This window comes from Eretmochelys imbricata, chromosome 15 (genome assembly GCF_965152235.1).
Source record: "Eretmochelys imbricata isolate rEreImb1 chromosome 15, rEreImb1.hap1, whole genome shotgun sequence".
In the NCBI taxonomy this organism is placed as follows: domain Eukaryota; kingdom Metazoa; phylum Chordata; order Testudines; family Cheloniidae; genus Eretmochelys; species Eretmochelys imbricata.
In genome coordinates this window covers 19,977,501-19,997,301 of record NC_135586.1, presented here as the reverse complement: position 1 = coordinate 19,997,301, position 19,801 = coordinate 19,977,501, and the positions used below count along the sequence as shown (strand labels likewise).

General features: G+C 41.5%; 1 protein-coding gene across 6 annotated transcripts in view; it reads left to right on the top strand.

Moving 5' to 3' along the window:
* EP400 (E1A binding protein p400) overlaps nucleotides 1-19,801 on the top strand; it is a 64,246-nt gene that overhangs the window by 41,431 nt on the left and 3,014 nt on the right. For 4 of the 6 annotated variants that reach the window (XM_077834700.1, XM_077834697.1, XM_077834695.1 and 1 more), the window contains 21 exons: nucleotides 10-153; nucleotides 1,108-1,266; nucleotides 1,522-1,605; nucleotides 2,300-2,434; nucleotides 2,538-2,582; nucleotides 2,673-2,826; nucleotides 3,733-3,974; nucleotides 4,635-4,808; nucleotides 5,045-5,092; nucleotides 6,129-6,265; nucleotides 6,839-6,895; nucleotides 6,999-7,077; nucleotides 7,765-7,956; nucleotides 10,329-10,374; nucleotides 10,481-10,590; nucleotides 11,751-11,955; nucleotides 13,448-13,605; nucleotides 14,020-14,229; nucleotides 14,571-14,766; nucleotides 16,669-16,946; nucleotides 18,142-18,219. In XM_077834700.1, the coding sequence (XP_077690826.1) occupies nucleotides 10-153; nucleotides 1,108-1,266; nucleotides 1,522-1,605; nucleotides 2,300-2,434; nucleotides 2,538-2,582; nucleotides 2,673-2,826; nucleotides 3,733-3,974; nucleotides 4,635-4,808; nucleotides 5,045-5,092; nucleotides 6,129-6,265; nucleotides 6,839-6,895; nucleotides 6,999-7,077; nucleotides 7,765-7,956; nucleotides 10,329-10,374; nucleotides 10,481-10,590; nucleotides 11,751-11,955; nucleotides 13,448-13,605; nucleotides 14,020-14,229; nucleotides 14,571-14,766; nucleotides 16,669-16,946; nucleotides 18,142-18,219 (2,931 nt within the window). The remainder of the gene's footprint in view (nucleotides 1-9; nucleotides 154-1,107; nucleotides 1,267-1,521; nucleotides 1,606-2,299; nucleotides 2,435-2,537; nucleotides 2,583-2,672; nucleotides 2,827-3,732; nucleotides 3,975-4,634; nucleotides 4,809-5,044; nucleotides 5,093-6,128; nucleotides 6,266-6,838; nucleotides 6,896-6,998; nucleotides 7,078-7,764; nucleotides 7,957-10,328; nucleotides 10,375-10,480; nucleotides 10,591-11,750; nucleotides 11,956-13,447; nucleotides 13,606-14,019; nucleotides 14,230-14,570; nucleotides 14,767-16,668; nucleotides 16,947-18,141; nucleotides 18,220-19,801) is intronic. The other 2 variants (XM_077834698.1, XM_077834699.1) reach the window with 2 other exon arrangements.

The window sequence follows — 19,801 nt, the reverse complement described above, 5'->3', positions numbered from 1 at the left end:
TCCACCAAGCAAACTATCCAGGAGCTGTTTGAGGTTCATTCTCCTATGGAGGATTCTGGTTTTAGAGTGAAAGCAGAGGAGTTTGTGGTACTTTCTCAGGAGCCCTCTCCAGCAGAAACAATCTCACCCAAAGTTGCAAGACCTTTTATAGAGGTAATTGCATAACACATTTGTGTTAATGGGCATCAGAGGACAAGAGGAGAAGGTACAACAGTATGAGTTGAGTCTGAAATGTCTGCCTTAACTTTTTGAATTCTCACTTTTGAATTCCATTGTTTAGCTTTTTTGTATAAAATTTTCTTCTGTTTTAGCAAAGTTTATAAAACATATATAGCTGAAAAGTCCATTGGAGCTGTTTGGTCTCTTTGCTGAATACATATGTAAATATTTATTGAAAAAATTTGCGTCGTGTATGGTCTGTTTTTTTTTAAACATATTCAGAATGTAAACAGTGGGATTTCCTTACCTGACCTGTGTGCATGATGTGTATTAACGCTAATGGGAGATGAACACATGCACGAAGAGCAGAAATACCAAAGTACTCCTTTTAATAGCCCTCTGCAGAAGTAATTCTTAATTCTACCTCTGCGCGTGTAGCTTTTTACAATAGTGTGGCTTTTTATTTAACCAATTTCTTCAAGGTACTAGAGCAATTGGTCTACACAATAAATTAATTGCTTGTTGTCCTCTGCATTTGAAATCAGCTAGTATCTTGAATTATAGGAATAAGAAAGCCTGTTCATTTGTTAATGGTTGAAAGTAATTTTTGGAAATATTTAATTTTTTTAATGCCATTATAGTGTGTGGTGTAGGGAGAGCACATTTAATGGCAAAGTAGACAGGATGTATATTTGTATAGTTTTCATTCAAAATAGTTGATATTGGGTGTGGGTAGAGCTGGTCCACTATGACAGGGCTTAACACTTTTATTGTGAAAGCATGTACTTGTGTTAATTTGTGACTTTATTTACAGTCTTCAGGTTGCTCGAAAGCTGATTGAAGTCCATGAAAATCTTTCCATAGACTTCAGTGGGCTTTGTGTCAACCCTCTTAAGCCTATTTTTGTAATCGTATATTGTATCTTTTAAAACCTACATTTTTTTAAAGGCTCTCAACAGCATTGAACAAGAAGATGAAGAGCCAAACAAACATGTACAAGAAGCAGGAGCAGAATCAAGCATAGAACCTTTAATTTCAGAACTGTCTGAGCCAAAGTACAATGAAGAGCCCTCGCAATTGCAGGAGTTAGTTGCTGTTGTGGATCAGGTACCATGACTTTCCATAAACATTTTAGTTCAAAAACTTCAGCTTTCTGCACTCTGACCCTGGAGCAGCTTGGCTTTCTAAAAGTCTGCTTCTGCTCCTGTTGAAATCAGTGACAAAACTCTAGCTGACTTTCATGGGGCATTATACCTTAAACAAAGGAGGTTTATTTTAAATGACAGCTTTGGTAATCCCTGTTTGCATTGTAACTTTATTTATCCTCAACAATAACTGTGTTCTCCTAATGTATTCCCTTAGCTTACTCCAATTGAGAAGTATGCTTTGAATTATTTGGAGCTCTTCCATGTTTCCACTGATGAGAGTAAACCAAGAATAAGTGAGGTAAGGTATCAGTGAATACACATTCTTGTATCCTTCTGCAGTACATACAAGCAGAGATACATCTTCAGTATGAGTGGAAAACTCCTCCAAAGATATTTGATTTATCCTAGGCACTATTATGAGCCTTGGCACCATAGTATCTGAGCACCTCACAAACAGTATTGAATTTTTCTTCCCAAGACCCCTTAGAGGTAGGCAAGTATTATTCTCATTTTACAAATGGGAAACTAAGGCAGGGACATTCACATGGCCATGGTCCTGCAAACACTCATGTATCTGCATCACATGAAATGTAGGAATAGTCCCATTGACTGCAAAGGGATTGCTTATTTGAGTAATGTTGAGCACATGCATAAATTGCAGGACTGGGGCCCAACTATCTTGCTCAAGGTCACATGGGGTGTCTGACGGAGCCACGTAATGAACCCCAGATCTGATTTATTATTCGCAGGCTAACCCGAATGATCCTTTTAAACATCACTGGGGAGCAGAAAACGACTTATTAAATTTTCGTTAAAGAAATGTTTAACAAAATGCAGGTTATAATGTTTAAATAGTGCTCTACCTGAAAATTAGAAATTTCAAAAGAATATTCCCATTTCCCAAAATGCAAGTTGACAATGTCCCTGTCAAGATTTTAGTCCATCGGGTAGTACTCTGTCGAGCTTTATAAATGGACTGAGTTGTCACTTAGGTGGAATTGAAAGCTGCAAAAAAAGCATGGGAATTTTATCACATGAAGGAACTGAAAGAAAAGGAGGAAGAAATGCTTTGGGAAGAAGAGGAGGAGGAACTACTTACCTACACTCGGGAGGATGCATACAACAAGGTAATGACTTAGAGACTGTTGTCACTTAATAGCTATTCATTTCTGGTGTTATGCAGTCAGTTCACTGGCATCGTTTGAACTGTTGTCTCTCTTTGCTTTATAGGAATATGTCTACGAAGGCCCAGATGGACAAACAGAAATAATGCCAGTAAGTTATTTAGGCTTTAATCTGTTTGAAGAGAAGAAATCTGTAGTTAGTTAATAAAACATAATGACATGTATACTGTGTTTTGTGCAGCTTTGGACTCCCCCTACCCCACCTCAGGATGACAATGACATCTATATCGATTCTGTTATGTGTCTGATGTATGATACCACCCCAATTCCAGAGTCTAAGTTGCCCCCAGTGTACATCAGGAAGGAGCGTAAGCGACACAAAACGGATCCATCTGGTAAATGTTTGGTTCAAAAAAGTTCTGAGACTTATGAGCTGAAGGCAAAATTAAATTTTACATAGTGTCTTCCAACACCTTGTGCCACATAATCGGTGTCCAAAAAAATCAAAGGGTCTGATCATGCAGTTTTTACAGTCAGGTTTGAAGTGTCTGAAAGTTTTGTCTGTTTAATAGCTGCAGAATCAATTTTAAAACAGGATAGTCATGAACTATATAACTTGCCTATTACAGTCTCTCTTGCCACTCGTACATTGGGACTTATTGTTTAAGATTCCTTTTTACTTTGTCTGTCTTCCTTTATACTGTAAACAATTACAATGTCTCATTTCTAAACCTGTTCTTTTAATATAGTAATTGGGCCAAAGTTAATTTGCAATATGTTTAGCTGTTTAAAACTTATCACATTATTTATAATGTGAACAATTACAAAAACTACTGGGCATATTAGACTTAGTTAAACCAGTGATACTCCGACTCAGGCTTGCAAGTCGCAAGTGGCTCTTTAATGTGTCTCCTGCAGCTTTTGCATCAGATGATATTAAAACGCTGTGTGATTTTAATTATTAACTGGTCAGAATGCTTTTATTATGTTGTTAATTAAGTTATCAACTTGCAATAGGTTATTTACTTATTTGCTGTGACAATAAATATAATATAGTACCATAGTAAATGACCCAATGAATTGGCTCTTTTGGGTAGTGTTGATCTCCGATTTGTCTCCTGCACCACTGAGGTCTGAATATCACTGAGTTAAACAATACTTTTTAATAGGTAGCTGTTGGTTTAACCTACAGTCATTAGTTTTATGCACAGCCAGATAGTCACTACTGATTTGTATGTGTTGCTTGCCATAACAAAATGACCTGTTTTACTATCTCACTGAAGATGGCATCACTTTTCTAGCTGCAGGTAGAAAGAAGAAGCAGCGCCATGGAGAGGCTGTTATTCCTCCTCGATCACTTTTTGACCGAGCCACTCCAGGGATGTTGAAAATGCGACGAGAGGGCAAAGAACAGAAGAAGAACATACTGTTGAAACAGCAAACGCAGTTTGCAAAGCCTTTGCCAACTCTTGTCAAACCAGCTGCTGAGGCTGGACAGGACAATCCTGAGTGGTTGATTAGTGAAGACTGGGCACTACTACAGGTAAGATGAACGCTCTCCTTTCCAGTCTCATCATTTTGCTATAATGTAATTATTAATTTCGGAATTGGCTATTTTCTGACTTTATCCCTGCAGTGCTATTTCTAGTTTCTAGGGGCTAGACTGGCACTTTGCAGTCTGTTCTGAGTGAGGGGCAGCCCGTAGCTGCGCTGCTACAGGAACAGATCAGGGACCAAAACTGTGACTGTCCGTCATAGTTCAGTGCCTGTTTTCCCTTTGCTCCACAAAGGAAGTAAGCTGCACCAGCCCTTTTCCTGGCCCATCTTTCCGTACATACCAGATCAGTTGTGCTGGCTGAGGCAATAGAAAATGTAGCTGAAATTCTGTACATCTGTGTGGGAGGGAGAAGCTTCCATCAGATGCTTCACCTTCAGGAAGCTGCTCTTCCACCCCCATGTTGTAACCAATATTGTGGCAAGCTTGTGCGGGGGGGGGGGGGGGGTAAGAGCACCTTATACTCGGTTATTCCTCTGCACAGGAGTGTAGGCTGGTTCTCTAAAAGGGTTTTTTGGGGTTAGCCTGAGAATAAGGTTTCTTTATGATTAAATTAATGGCCTGACAACACATACAGAAAACATTTAGCTTAGAAGTTTGTAGTGATTTTATTTGTCACCCTGAATTTTGCACCTTTTGATTTTCCAGGCAGTGAAGCAATTACTGGAACTTCCTTTAAACCTTGCTGTCATGTCACCGGCACACACACCCAATTGGGATCTCGTTAGTGACGTTGTTAACTCATGTAGCCGAGTCTATCGCTCACCAAAACAATGCCGAAACCGATATGAAAATGTCATTATTCCAAGAGAAGAAGGAAAAGTGAGTTGAAGTTGAATGGTGCATCCTTTTGAATGTCAGTTTGTAGTGTTCTTTTTCTGAACTCTGTAAACATGGTTTTCTTATATATTTCAACTTATATATAACTGAATAACTTTTAAAAGTATGTAAGAGTATCCTTATTTGAATTTTCACTTATTTTGTGATTTACTTTGAAAAGAAAAAGCACCTGAACAAAATCTGCCACAAGAGATCTAACTTTCCTTCTTGTTTTACAGCTAATGTATGAAGCTAATCCTAAAAAGAAGACAAAAAGCATTTATAAGGTGTGTATTGGTATTCTTTCCAAATCAAATCTAGACCCTGTGGTATTTAAGATTGGTAGAGGTGGGCAAATGATTCCTTGAAGATCTATTGAGTATTTCTTGAATAGTGAAACAGCAGTTAAAATTCTGACTCTCTTTTTGCTTGTTGGTACGGTAGATTGACACCAGATTTCAGCACCTATAATTAGTAGCTAAATTTGTAATTCACACACACAGTTCCGTTGTTTCAGCTTAATCACTAGTGAGTATTTGTCCACTTCACAAAAACACCACATAGTTCATCATGATTATTATCATTGTACTTAACATTTATACTAGCACGTTTCATATAAAAATTTAAGTGATTTAGAACTAATGAATTAATCTTTAAAACACCCTTGCGTGGTATAGTATTATCCCCATTTTACAGATGAAGAAACTGAGTCACATAGCTAAGTGACTTTCTCCAAGCCACACAGCAAGTTACATGACAGAACTGGGAGTAGATCCAGAAGTTCTGCCTTTGGTCCCATTCTCTGACTAGTAGTCAGGCTCATCTCTCATTTGCCGTTGCTGCTCAGGAGAAGCCAAGTTCTAGAAGTAAAAATGGTGCTGGAGAGTAACATAGCTTTGTTAGGAGAGCTGTGCTGTGGTAATTTTACAGTGCTTGTATGCGATATGCATAACTATAAACAAATAGCCAGTGGGCTGTCACTTCACATGCCGAATTATACTCTCAAAATCTAAACTAAAACAAAGAGTATCTTTCAAATTAGAATTTGCCATTCTGTGTATCTATAGAGTGGAGATTCCAGATACAGTGTGACCTTGGGATCTGCTCTTTTTTTTTTTCTTTTTTTATATTTGCGTTATGTAGTTCACATAGAGTTGTGTGACAGCAAATTATAAGTAATGCTAGGCAGAAATCAGTCTGTAATCGATTAAGCTGGACTGTGTGTTTTTAAGGAATCTACATTCATTAGGTATTTGTGCATAAACAAGTGTCATTTTAGGTTTTTTTTAAATGTAAAGGTTTTTTGTGTGTGTTTATTTTTAGACCAAAAATAGTCGTCCGCTTCGTACCAATCAGATCTATGCCCAAGATGAAGGTGCAACCCATACCCAGCTTTATACTAATCATTTTGAGATGATGAAAATGATTGCAGGAAAGAGAAGTCCACCAATCAAACCCCTGTAAGTAAGCTAAATGAGGATATTTCCTATTTCAGTATATACTAAAGGTGCCCCCAGCCTTTTAAACATAATTATATTCTCAACCACTCTCCTAGCAAAGGACCGTTTTACTTTCTCATGTTTGTGATGCAAACATGCTTTTCTGCTTAGCTGTTTGTCTCTCTGTTCTTGAACTCTTCCCCTTACCCCTGTTGTCCTGTGACTGTGAGGATGGAACTGATAACTTTTCTTATGTGGGTTAATTTTTGGTCCTTTTCAGTGGGGGTGGAGAGGGGCGGTAGTGGGGCAGAGAATACCCTTTAAGAAAAGTCTCCACCGTACAGTACACGTTCTTTCTGCCTAAGCTACAAAAATCCTAGTAATATCTTATGCTTATTTGTGTGGCACCTGCCAGCTACATTTATTTAACGTTTACTGTAAAAGTCTGTCTGTCTTAATGCGTCCATCCATGTATGAGCATGAGTGCTGCTGGGAATGCTCAGAAATGCAAAGCGTTACCTTACAAAACATATAAAATGAAATGTTTCTGCTAAGGTTTTTTCTCTCCAGTAATGTAATTTTGGTTAATTTCAGACTTGGCATGAATCCTTTCCAGAAGAATCCAAAGCATGCTTCTGTGCTTGCAGAAAGGTGGGTCGTCACTGTCTCTTAAAGGGTTTAAAAATGGCTTAAAAACTGGGATTTTCTTTTTAAAATGTTCATTTCTAAATTCTTTTATTGCTTTTATTCCTAGTGGAATCAACTATGATAAGCCACTTCCCCCAATTCAGGTTGCATCCCTCCGAGCAGAGCGTATTGCAAAAGAGAAAAAGGTACATCTTTACATCTCAATCATATAAACTGACTGCAGTAAAAGCAATCAAGTGAGATGCCCTTCCATCCTATGCCTGAACTTACCAACATTGTGTTCTGAGTTTGCTATGAGTGGGTAGTTGTAATTTGTGGGCATTAAACCCATATTACTTCCTTTTACTTTTGAGCTCAGTCTTTTCCTGTTCGATATCCTACTGCAGCAGTAGTCCACTAATTTCTGTCTTCTAAATAATAACAAAATAAAATTGCTCTAGAAAATGAATTATGGGAATGTGACATGAGCTGACTTCTAAGGGAAGTTGGCCACGATAGTGGCCTGCACATGCAGTGTTCCAGTCTTCTCTTTAGTTGAGTTTGAACATCAAATTCCTGAAGCAGGAAGTTTCCTATTGGCCTGACTTAATGTAATAGTATTCACAAGCACCTAGGACTCTCTTTTCTTGAGACACACTCAAAAAACAACCTACTTCCTCATTTTATTGTTGTTCATTCTGTAGCCCCCATTCATATTTTATCCAGTAAGAGCTGCCCTGCTTCATCAGCTAATGTAAGGGCACGCTATATAGAGCACACCTGGAGATCGGTTACTAAGCATGTTGATGGCTAACTCCTGACTGAGAATGGAAGGTTTGTTTTATGTGCTGTTTTGAAGAATTTACTAAACCTATTTCTTTTACGTTTCCCAGGCTTTGGCTGAACAGCAGAGGGCACAGCAGCAGACAGGCCCACAGCCTCAGCAGCAACAGCAAGCTGGCCAGCAGCAAACTCAGCAATCAGCTGTACAGCAAGCGCAAGCTCAGACTCAAGCCCAGGTAGTTCAGCAGCCACAGGCAGTGGTACAGACTGCAGTAACTACTGTGGCCAACACGGCAGTATTGGTAAGAAAGGGAAGGCTTGCCGCTTCTGAAGCAGCGACTTCAGTTCTTGTGTGTGCACCATCTATGCATACGTTCTTCATATCGAAAGTGAGAATTCTGACTTGATATGGAGTAGGTTAAGTCACAGTACCCTATTCATTTCCTGGATAGGTTGCATATCTTGGTTTTCATCCACTCACTTATTAGGATTCCTTGGAGAATTCATGCTAGAATTGAGATAGTAGGCTGTGGTAGTCTCTGATGTGAAACTGCCATCAACAAGGACATCAGCCAGTAAAACTACCTCTTTGTCTGATAAATCTGAGCAGATACGGGCAAGGTACATGAAAAAAATTCATCCAGGTAATTTGGGGAGTACAACTTCTCTGTAGTGTTTTTTGGTTTTTTTTTTTAAATCCCTCTACCTGTGGAGATGTTTTATCTGGAGGAATATGGCACAGTGCAGTTCAAGAGATGCATTTTCTTTGTGGAACTCTTGTTCCTTTGCTCAGACAGTAATGTGAAACTTCTTAGAATGACTTGGGGTCTTTCTCCTCAAGATCACCAGTTCAAGTGTCAGAGTCCCTGAAGAATCACATGATGAAATGCCAGGCTTTCTGGTGCTGCCTCTTTCTTCAGCCCATCTGTCTGCTGGGTCAAAAGGAAGATGAGAGAAGAAACTCATTTATGACAGTTATGACCGACTGTATGGGACAAGTCTTCATTACAGACCAGTTGATACATGTTAACCGAAAGAGACTGTAGGCCAGATTCGTTCCCATTGATGTAAGAAGTTGACACCAAGGAGTAATTTTGCCAAGAGATTCTGTTAAGCAGCTCAAAACCGAAAGGTTGTGTGAAAGGACATACGCTCTGGGGTAGGAGGTAGCCGCTGGGGAGGGGAGAGAAGAACTGTTCTAGCACAGCATGGCCCTGATCCTATAGCTGGATCCACGAATACAGGCCCATGACATGCCTCCTTAGCTTCAGTGGGGCTCTGAACAAGCTCTAGAACCTGTGCCAGTGGAACTGATAATAGGAGTCGGACTGATGTTTCGGAGGCTACAGATCTTGTATGTTATAGTTTAAGCTCCAGAACTGACCTGCCGCTGGCAGAGGTTCACCCTGCAGTGTCTCAGCCGTCGTGAGCAGTCTCTGCCTCCCCCCCCCCCCCCCCCCCCCGGTCCTGTCATAGCTGCGGGAACTGCGGGTGTGGGGATTGCTGCCGCACCCTCAGGTTTTATGCGGGGCTCTGCTCCCAGCCCTGCACGCTGAGCCCCAGTCCCATGCCTCCACTTTTGGCCCTGTGCATGGCCGCTGGCCCTGTGCCTGAGGGTCCCAGCTGCTGGCCCTGCCTCCAGCTGTGGCTCCAGCCTCAGCCCTCTTACCCCTGTCCGGGTCCGCCCGCCCGCCCGCCTCCCCGGGAGACACGACCGTGCTCCCAGCCCCAGGTCAGGGTGTGTGTGGGGGGGTGGACAGGTATAAGGGCCCCCCCACTATTAAAAATGTTCCAGTGCCACTGGTTGCTTGCGGCAGCAGCAGAGGGATCCTGGAGCTGCTCAGCGGCCATGGGTGGGGGCCCCCCCACAGCTCCCAGCTGCTGCTGCCGGCAGCAGAGGGACCTTGGAGTCGCTCAGCAGGTGGTGGGGGCCCCCACACACAGTTCCCAGCCGGAAGCAGCAGAGGGATCCTGGAGCTGCTCAGCGGCCATGGGTGGGGCCCCCCCACAGCTCCCAGCTGCTGCTGCCGGCAGCAGAGGGACCTTGGAGTCGCTCAGCAGGTGGTGGGGGCCCCCAGACACAGTTCCCAGCCGGAAGCGGCAGAGGGACCTCGGAGCTGCTCAGCAACCCAGGGCAGGGCCCCCTCCCACAGTTCCCCAGCCTCCGCCGCTGGCAGGGCCCCGCCTCCCCCCACAGCTCCCTTGCAGCTCCCAGCCACTGCCAGGGGGGCAGGGTGCTGGACCCTCCTCCTTCCCCATTTTGTCAGGGATGTTTTTAGTAAAAGTCAGGGACAGTTCACAGCTTCCGTGATTTTTTGTTTATTGCCCGTAACCTGTCCATGACTTTTACTAAAAATATCCATGACAAAGTCATAGCCTTCGTTATAGTAGGTGCTGATTTAATTTCTTTAGAGAAGAATCAAAGAACCACAGCTCTGGGAGAGAGATGGATATATGCATATATAGCTGCACATGTGCTACATGGTGAAATGGCACATAAGTATCTATGCACTTTTATTATAAGATCTTTTTTTTATATATAAATTTTGGTAGTTATCTCATTCTCACAATAGGGCAGCTATATTACGTTAAACAGAAAAGTAGTTTTAAAGACCTGCACTAAGTTGTTTTCCAATTTGTCTCTGAAATATTATTCAAATTGTCTTCTAAACAGGCTGGCACAATCAAAACAGCAGTCACTGGGACAAGTATACAGACTGGTAAGATGTTTTTAGTGAAGCACTGGGGATGGGTGAAGAAATACAGAAATACTCCTTTGTCTTTTTTTTTGTAGTAGTCTCATGGTTTTTTTGGGTTTACTTTCAGCTACTGTGAGTGGGAATGTTATAGTGAATACAGTTGCTGGAGTCCCTGCTGCTACCTTTCAGCCTATTAATAAACGTCTGGCTTCACCAGTTATACCTGGGACACTGACAGTGAGTAAATTTCAGTAGTTGTACTGTAATTTAATTATTTTTACTTGCAGATTGTAGCAGCACAATAAATTTCTAGCATTTAATTTTTTGTTAGTTTTATGTATATAACTTTGCCCATAGCTAACTTCATTTAGTCTGGTATATTCTCACCAGTCTGTATATTTTCCAAAGAAGAGAGTGATGCAGCTAATGGAAATGTGTTGCATAACAAATACGGTTATAAATGAGACATGGGAAAAGACTTCTTAGATCATTCAGCCTTTACCACTGCCAGTCCATCTCTGATCAGTGATCCTTTTTTTGAAATACACACAAACAAATCAATGTTGATAAATGCAAAGTAATTGGAAAAGGTTCAGAAAAGGGCAACAAAAATGATTGGGGTATGGAACCGCTTCTGTATGAGGAGAGATTAATAAAACGGGGACTTTTCAGCTTGGAAAAGAGACGACTAAGGGGGGATATGATTGAGGTCTATAAAATCATGACTGGTAGGAAGTGTTATTTACTCCTTCTCATAACACAAGAACTAGGCGTCACTAGATGAAATTAATAGGCAGCAGGTTTAAAATAAACAAAAGGAAGTATTTCTTCACACAATGCATAGTCAACCTGTGGAACTCTTTGCCAGAGGATGTTGTGAAGGCCAAAACTATGACAGCGTTCAAAAAAAGAACTAGATAAATTCATGGAGGATAAGTCCATCACTGGCTATTAGCCAGGATGGGCAGGGATGTTGTCCCTAGCCTCTGTTTGCCAGAAGCTGGGAACGGGCGACCGGGAATGGATCACTTGGTGATTATCTGTTCTGTTTGTTTCCTCTGGGGCACCTCGCATTGGCCACTGTCAGAAGACAAGATATGGGGCAAGATGGACCTTTGGTCTAACCCAGTATGGCCATTCTTATAGACAAGACATCTAAAACTGATGAGTGCAAATGGGGGAAAATTCACACTTCAATAGTATAGTTAAGGGCTTTCAGGTCAGAATACTGAGAATGAGGTGACTGGCCATTTATTAGATAGACTGGAAAGGTATGTACATATTTGCCTTTATTTATGACATTTGTATCTTAAAATATGTCCTCTGTTTCCAGAAGGTTCTATGGTTTTAAATGTAAGTTGAAGGTAGTGAGGAATAATGGTTTTTTTCTTCCTTAGACTTCAGGAGGTACTTCTTCTGCTCAGGTGGTACATACTCAGCAGCGAACAGCAGCAGCACCTGCTGCATCAACAGAATTGGTGACCATAGCATCTACCCAGGGTGTTCGAGCAGTGACATCCGTGACTGCGTCAGCCGTGGTAACTACCAACCTAACACCAGTACAGACCCAGGCGAGATCCTTAGTGACTCAGGGTACGCAAGGTAATAATTGTGTGGTGATTCTTTCCTAGTGTACTTTAAGTGCCTAAACTTCCTGTAACTTACTTGACCACCTCAGCCTCAGAATATTGGAGTCAGAATTTACCAGCAGTACAGCTGTTAAACACTGCTGAAAACTTTTAACCTGCTTATCCTTAGTGCCAGAAATCACGTTTTCCTCTATTAAGTTATACTAAGTGCAGAATAGAGAAAATATACTAATTGGTTCCTAGGCACTACTTTAATCAACATGCATAATAATTATATGCAAGTGCAGCAAATACAGCTTTATTGACTGCTCTTGACCATACCCCATTTTCAAGAAAGGAAAGTATTTATTTATTTGCTCTGTTTATCTAATCAAGAAAAACTATATGCAGTCTGTGTTCATTTACTCTTAGTTTGAGCTAGCCTTTATTGTTTTATGCCACTTTTAATAAACAGCATAAGCTTACAAAGCAAAGACAATAGGGTCCTTTCTCTGTAGTTTTCAGTGTCAAATAAGGAGTTGAATGGAGGGAGAACATTTTATGTTGCGCGCGTGTGTGTGTGTGTGTGTGTGTGTGTGTGTGTGTGTGTGTACACACGTATGTACACATATATAAATTAATTTTCAGTTCACCCCAGAGTTTATAGTAAATAGTATTGAACAGTGTTGTGGCACGACATCTTCATAAGGATTCCACCTCTAGTTTATTCAGACGTTACATTAAGACAGAGTGAGGCTTGTTCGAGGAAGTATAGTGTAGCAGTTAGAATAGGGGACTCACTCTAGGACTCTTGGATTCTAGTCTGTTCTCTTATGTACTGTTCAGATCTCTTATTTTCATCCACTCTGTACTTTGGTTTACACATCCATAAAATGAAGATACCTCACAGGAAGAGAAAGGGCTGTTGTGAGGCTCAAGTGAAGTTTGTGAAGCTTTTGAGATCTTAAAATGAAAGATGTTATGTGAAAAGTACTAGTGCAAAACTGCATGTGTTTTAACATATGTAAGCAGATGTTTGTTTTTCTGAATTAATCCAGGAGCCATATAACCCTAAACTGCTTAAGAGCATTTTAACATAAACTTTTGTCAGCAGGCGCTGGGGTTAGCTATTCACCTACCTGTTAATATGTGAGCTCGAGCAGCCAGTGCTGTGCTGACATTAATGACTGATACAGAAATCAAGTGGTGGTATAGAGCAATAAATTGGTGTAAAACGATGGATGTGAGTCTGAGTCTTCTTAATGGGTTTGTTTAGCTATAGAGTCACAGGGGTTAGTTATCCTTTTTGTTTTGCTAACAATGATCCTATTGCGTTCCTGCTTATATAGTTCATTTGGGCCTCCCTACCCAGTCTATTTCCTTTCATCTAATCCTGAATCTCTCCTCAGAATTAGTGTCGCGAAAAAGGAAGGGTTAGCAATTGTACTAGAACTGTTTCAGTGAAGTTGATTAAATTAATCAAATGTTGGAACTTTCTCTTCAGAGCCTTTTTGCTTTATTTACAGCTGCGCCAACAGTTCAACTCTCTGGCAAAACAGTCATACCTGCTCAATTCCAGCTTCTCAGGCAGCAGCAGGCCGCTCAGGTGCAAGTTCCACAGATTCAGACCCAGGCACAAGCCCAGTCTCCAGCCCAAATAAAACCTGTAGGGAAGTTATCACAGGTGAGGGAAACATTCCGAAGATGTCATGAATGCTGTTCTTTCCTGTTTCTTTAAACACTTACCAGTGATGTCGTCTGCGGTGACCTATGTTCTCATACTAGACAGAAAACAGGGGTTCTCTCTTAAATTCACTGCCGGTGAGACTAAAATTTCATGGAAGCACAGGGCATGCTAACTGGTTCAAGTTTGTTAAGTACTTCCATGAAGTAAAACAGTAAATAAGCACTAGGTATTTGCTCTCTGGAGAGCCACACTGTAAAGGAGCTACGTTCTTAGTTCCGTTGCTCATTGATTAAAACTGGCAGGCGAACTCCCATAGCTTAAAGTTTCAAAGTCTGCTCCCACTGGAGGTATATCCGCCTTTCCTAAAATCAATAATGAAATTGAAAGCAATAAAAGTGTTTCTACTTTCAGGAGCAGCTGCTCAAGTTGCAGAAACAGAAATTACAGCTTCCTCAGCAGCAAGCAACACAGCAGCAGACACAGCCAGGGGCCCAACAACAGACAACACAAGTACAAGTGCAACAGCAGCAGCAAACTCAACAACTTGCTGCTGTCGCAGCGTCACGGCCTGGAGCAGTACTTACAGGCACTACTGTGACAAACCTGCAGGTTGCTCGTCTTGTAAGTTGCTATACACTTAGTTAAAAATGCACTTAAACAGCTAGTTCTACACTGGTTAAAATGAATGAGATGTTGTATCTGAATCTAGCACCTGATTCTCATGTACACTGAGGCCCCTTTACACTGCTCTGGCAGCGTAAAGGGGACGTAAAGTGAATGTAAATGTAGTTTAAGCCCACTTTAAGCTTGCTTTATGTTGTTAGAGCAGTGTAAAGGGGTCTTAGTGTAAATGAGAATCAGGTCCTTAGTTTCTGAACATACAGTTATCATCTTGCAATGACCTAGTTAAATACACCAGATATTCTTTTTCTGTACAATAATCCTGATTCCTTGCTGCTTAGACTCGTGTTCCTGCTTCCCAGCTTCAAGCACAAGGACAGATCCAGGCCCAGACACCTCAGGCAGCACAAGTTACTTTGGCAAAGCCTCCCGTGGTGTCTGTTCCAGCTGCTGTTGTGTCATCTGCAGGAGTTACAACTCTCCCTGTTACGGTTGCTGGGATTAGCGTTGCTATTGGGCAGCCACAGAAAGCAGCAGGTACTTCGTTATGCTTCTTGAAATACAATGTCATTTAAAGTTGTGCTTTAAAAAAATTCTGTGGCACCTCAAATAATGTCTAGTACAAGATGCTTTCTCCATCTCATTTCAAGACTTAACAGGATACAGTTTGAAATTTAGTCTACTTTAAAAATGAGTTAAAACGTTTCAAGTACTAGATTTGCCTGGACAGTTCGTGCTTCTGCAGTCACATCTGGCTATTTTTAAACTGTTTTCTCTCTTTCCTGCTACGCTGTGGAAAAATAATACAAATCAGAAAAACTTATCTATGTGCAGAGGGCCTGATCTAAAACCCATTGAAGTTAATGTAAAGACTCCCCATAACTTCAGCTGGATTTTCTGTCAAGTGTACAAAATTAACAAGGAGGACAGAGAAAAGTAAATGTAACCTTTCAGTTATAGTAATCTTTGGTGTTACTTTTAACAATCGTAGGTAAGGAATTTTCAGAGAGAAGTATGATTTCCTTTTTAAATGATAGAATATTAGAAATATGGGGCTGGAAGAGACTTAAAGAAGTCATCAAGTCCATTCCCCTGTACTGAGCCAGGATCGAGTAAATGCTAGACCATTCCTGACAGGTGTTTGTCCAATCTGTTCTTAAAAACCTCCAGTGATCGGGATTCCACAGCCTCCCCTGGAAGCCTATTCTAGAGCTTAACCACCCTTCTAGTTAGAAAGTTTTTCCTAAATCTCCCTTGCTGCAGATTAAGCTATTGCTTCTTGTCCTACCTTCAGTGGACATGGAGAACAATTGAACTCAGTCCTCTCTGTAGCAGCCCTTAACATATATTTGAAGACTGTTATCAGGTCTTCTTGTTCAAGACTAAGCATGCCCAGGTTTTTTAACCTTTCCTCATAGGCCAGGTTTTGTAGTCCGTTTATCATTTTTGCTGCTCTCCTCTGGACACTCCAATTTGTCCACTTGTTTTCATAAAGGGTGGGGCCTAGAATTGGACAGAGTACTCCAGCTGAGGTCTCACCAATGCCGGTAGAGCAGGGCCCAATTGCCTTTTGCATCTTGCATATGACAGTCGTATTAATACACCCCAGAATGATATTTGCCTTGCGAAACTGCATCACATGTTGACTCAGTCAATTTGGAATCTGCTATACACCCAGATGCTTTTCCACAGTTCTACCACCTGACCAGTTATTTCCCATTTTGTAGTTGTGCATTTGATTTTTGCTTCCTAAGTGAAGTACTTTGCACTTATATTTACTGAAGTTGATAGTATCCCTTTAAGAATAGGTGGTGAACCGGTTTTTTGTATAAAACCATAGTAATCACACAATCTCTGAGAAGAATAGTCTTTAATTAAGAATAGAGTTAAAAGCCATTTGAGTAGCAAGCTGAGATTCAGTTTAACTGATATTTCTGTACCAGATACTCATTTCAGATCAGTGTCTAGTATGACATGTAAAAAATTCTTCTAACAGGGTATTCTAATACTAATGCGGTGAAATTTTGCTTAATCCTGCCTTTAGATACACTGGCATATACTACCACATCTCTTTTAAAATCAGTGATGGTGATGGCACACGCATGCTTCGTAGCTAATTTCACAGAACATGCTTAGAATGTTCACTTTTGTTTGAAGGGCGAGAGAGATTCTGTTGCTTAAAAGGCTGCTGCATGTTTACGGTCTCTTACCGCACTCCCAGCTGGAGAGAAAGGCACTGTTAGGACTCGATCCTGCAAGGACTTTTCCTTAACTTTAAATATGTGAGAAGTCCTGTTGAATTCAATGGGATAACTTATGTGCTTAAAGTTTAGCATAAATCTCTGTACTCCATGATCGGTGGGATTTAAGCACTCCTTAAACACGCTTAGCAGAAGTGCTACGATGAAGACTCCTCTTTTTTCTTTTTTTAATTTGCAGGAGGACAGACAGTGGTGGCACAGCCAGTGCATGTCCAACAGCTGCTAAAACTCAAGCATCATCCAACAGCACAGCAACAGAAAGCCATCCAGCCCCAGGTTGCACAAGGTCAAGCTACTGTACAGCAAAAGGTTACTGTCCAAACCCAACATCAGACTTCACAGCAACAGAAAGTTACCTATAGTGCACAGCCAGCCATTAAAACCCAATTCCTGACAACTCCAATTTCCCAGGCCCAAAAACCCGGTGGAACCCAGCAAGTGCAACCACAGATACAGGTACAGGGACACAACTTCTCCCCTTGAAGTTAATTCTGTGTGACTAGAAAGTAGCAAAGACCACAGTCTTACTGCAGTAGAGTCAGGTTAGAGTTTTAGTTGCTGCTGGCTTCAATGCTAGTTACATGTTCTTAAAAAGTGGCTGTAGTTGTAAAACTCACTGGGTGGGATTGCAACCTTGTAGTCTGCCGCAGGTTCTGTCTTGTACCCGGGAGCAGGTCAGAGAATGAGTTGTGACTTGGAGAGTCACGATTCGTCCCCCACACCTTCCTTGCTTTTGTGGAGAAGTAAGTTACGTCACCCTTTTCGTCAAGCAGTTTACTCCCCACTGCTCACCCACCAAGCTGTTCTCACCAGTGATAAGAAGAGGTGGAGTAGAGCCCTGGCTCTACTCCCATTTGCCATCACCTTCCTGCCAACCTGTTTGCAAAGGGGAGACAAGGTGGGTGAGGTGATCTCTTTTATTGGACCAACTTGTGTTGGTGAGAGAGACAACCTTTCAAGCTCTTCTAAGAAGTTGGTCCAGTGAAAGAGATTACCTCCCCTGCCTTGTCTCTCTAATATTTCGGGACCGACATGGCTACATCAACACTGCATACAGTGGGGAGTAGTGGGCAGGTGGCTCCTGCTCTCCTCTGCACAGCTAGCTCACTATCTAACCAGGGCAAGCAAGGAGATTAAAGAGGGGAAGAAGTTTTATTCCCCTGCACAATCAAGTAAGGGCTGTGACAGTCCAACCCTTTGGAATTACTAACCTTGCTGTAAAAAGAACAGGAGTACTTGTGGCACCTTAGAGACTAACAAATTTATTTGAGCATAAGCTTTCGTGAGCTACAGCTCACTTCATCGGATGCTAACCTTGTTGTAGTTTTTCAATGGCTTAGCAACAGTGTCTCACATATACAAGGTGTGGTTGAAAATTTGGCCCCAAAAGATTTCTTCAGTGCAATAGTCCTAAAGCTTTTGATGAAAAAAGAACACCACCAAAGTGCAGAATTCCACACTACCCAGTCCAATGGCACTGGGATGGGCATTCCAAAGGACAGTTAGTTAATAGCATATTTTAAATAACGCTGTGGCTTGATAATAGACAGACCCATCATAAGCTATTTTACCACATGTATAGAGAAAATAAATATCTACAAGATATTCGTCATTTTTCTCTAATCCCCTTTTTTGTTTCATGCTGCTAAAGGTTTCAAAGCTTCCACAGGTGGTCCAGCAACAGGCAACTGTTGCCAATATTCAGCAGATGGTTTCCGTTTCCCAACAGGTAAGGGGCACTCAGGCTGAACACAGGAAAACAATCTATTGCAGGTTTTCTTATTTGGAGAAATGTATTTTTCTTTCCCCTGTACAGTATGTAAAATTTGTAAAATACCTAGTATTTTCGTTGCCTTTCCTAAAAATTAAAATGGTGTCCCTAGCCTCCATTTGCCAGAAGCTGGGAATGGGTGACAGGGAGTGGATCACTTGATGATTACCTGTTCTGTTCATTCCCTCTGGGGCACCTGGCATTGGCCACTGTCAGAAGACAGGATACTGAGCTACATGGACCTTTGGTCTGACCCAGTATGGCCGTTCTTATGTAAAACTGCAGTCACTGGGCATGTGATCAACTGCTATATATTTCTATTTCTTATTACTCTTGATGAGCCTAAATCAGCTTCTCTTATGTCCTCTGCAGCTAAAGAGAGCTTCTAAAAGTTGTGGCTGTTCATCATGATGTGTAATCGAAGATAATGATGGATAGGAAGAGAATTGAGCTAATGGCAGCCAACTCAGTGATTGTTCTATTTAAAGCATAGGAGAAAATAATAGAATTACAAGCTTGTTTGTTACTTTGTAGTGGCCAAAGTTGTGCCAGGTGCTTCACAGAAAACAAAGAAATATTCAGTGCAACACAAAATGGAATGGGGCAAGCAAGGATGAGGCAGATGAAGAGGAAACTAAAAACTAAGGCCTTGTCTACACTACGAGGGGAGATCGATCTAAGTTATACAACTTCAGCTATGTGAATAACGTAGCTGAAGTCGACGTACTTAGATCTACTTACCACAGGGTCTACGCTACGCTATGTCGACAGGAGACGCTCTCCCGTCGACTCCCCTTGTGCTTCTCATTCAGGTGGAGTACAGGAGTCGACTGGAGAGCGATCTGCGATCATTTTAGTGGGTCTTCACTAGACCTGCTAAATCGACTGCTGATGTATCGATTGCCGTGCATTGATTCCCCCGGTAAGTGTAGACAAGCCCTAAGTAGCTGATAGTTGACTTTAAACTGTTTGGAATAAAGGCTTTCAGAACATTAGCAATAAACATGTCTTACTCTTTTTCAGTAGACCTAAACATTAAGGGTAGGAGTTTCAGGTGATCAGTGCTGACCTAAAGTCTGCTCCCAATCAATAAAAACATAGCTCTTATAAAGCACTTTCCATCAGTAGATCTCACAGCCCTTTACAAAGGAAGTACGCATCCTTCTCCCCATTTTACAGCTGTGGGAGTTTTACCATTGACTTCAGTGGGAGCACAGTTAGGCCAGGGCTAAACACTTCTGAAAATGCTACCTTCAGTGTTTACAATTTATCTGCACCCTTAACGCAACACTTCACAATGGATGGGTTTCCTCTTTGACTGACCGGGCGGGCGCTTGCTGAACCTCTCACGGTGAGACTTGGGCACTCTGCTTAAGCTTCACTTCTCCCCTCCTCATTCTGCCTCTGATGAAGGCAGTGACAGTTGATGTTGCTCCTCCATTTTCATTCCTGTGATCTCAAAATGGATAGACAAGCTGAAGAACATTGAAAACCCCCCTGCAGTGGCCACAGCTGTGCAAATTAGGTGCTAGGACCAGGC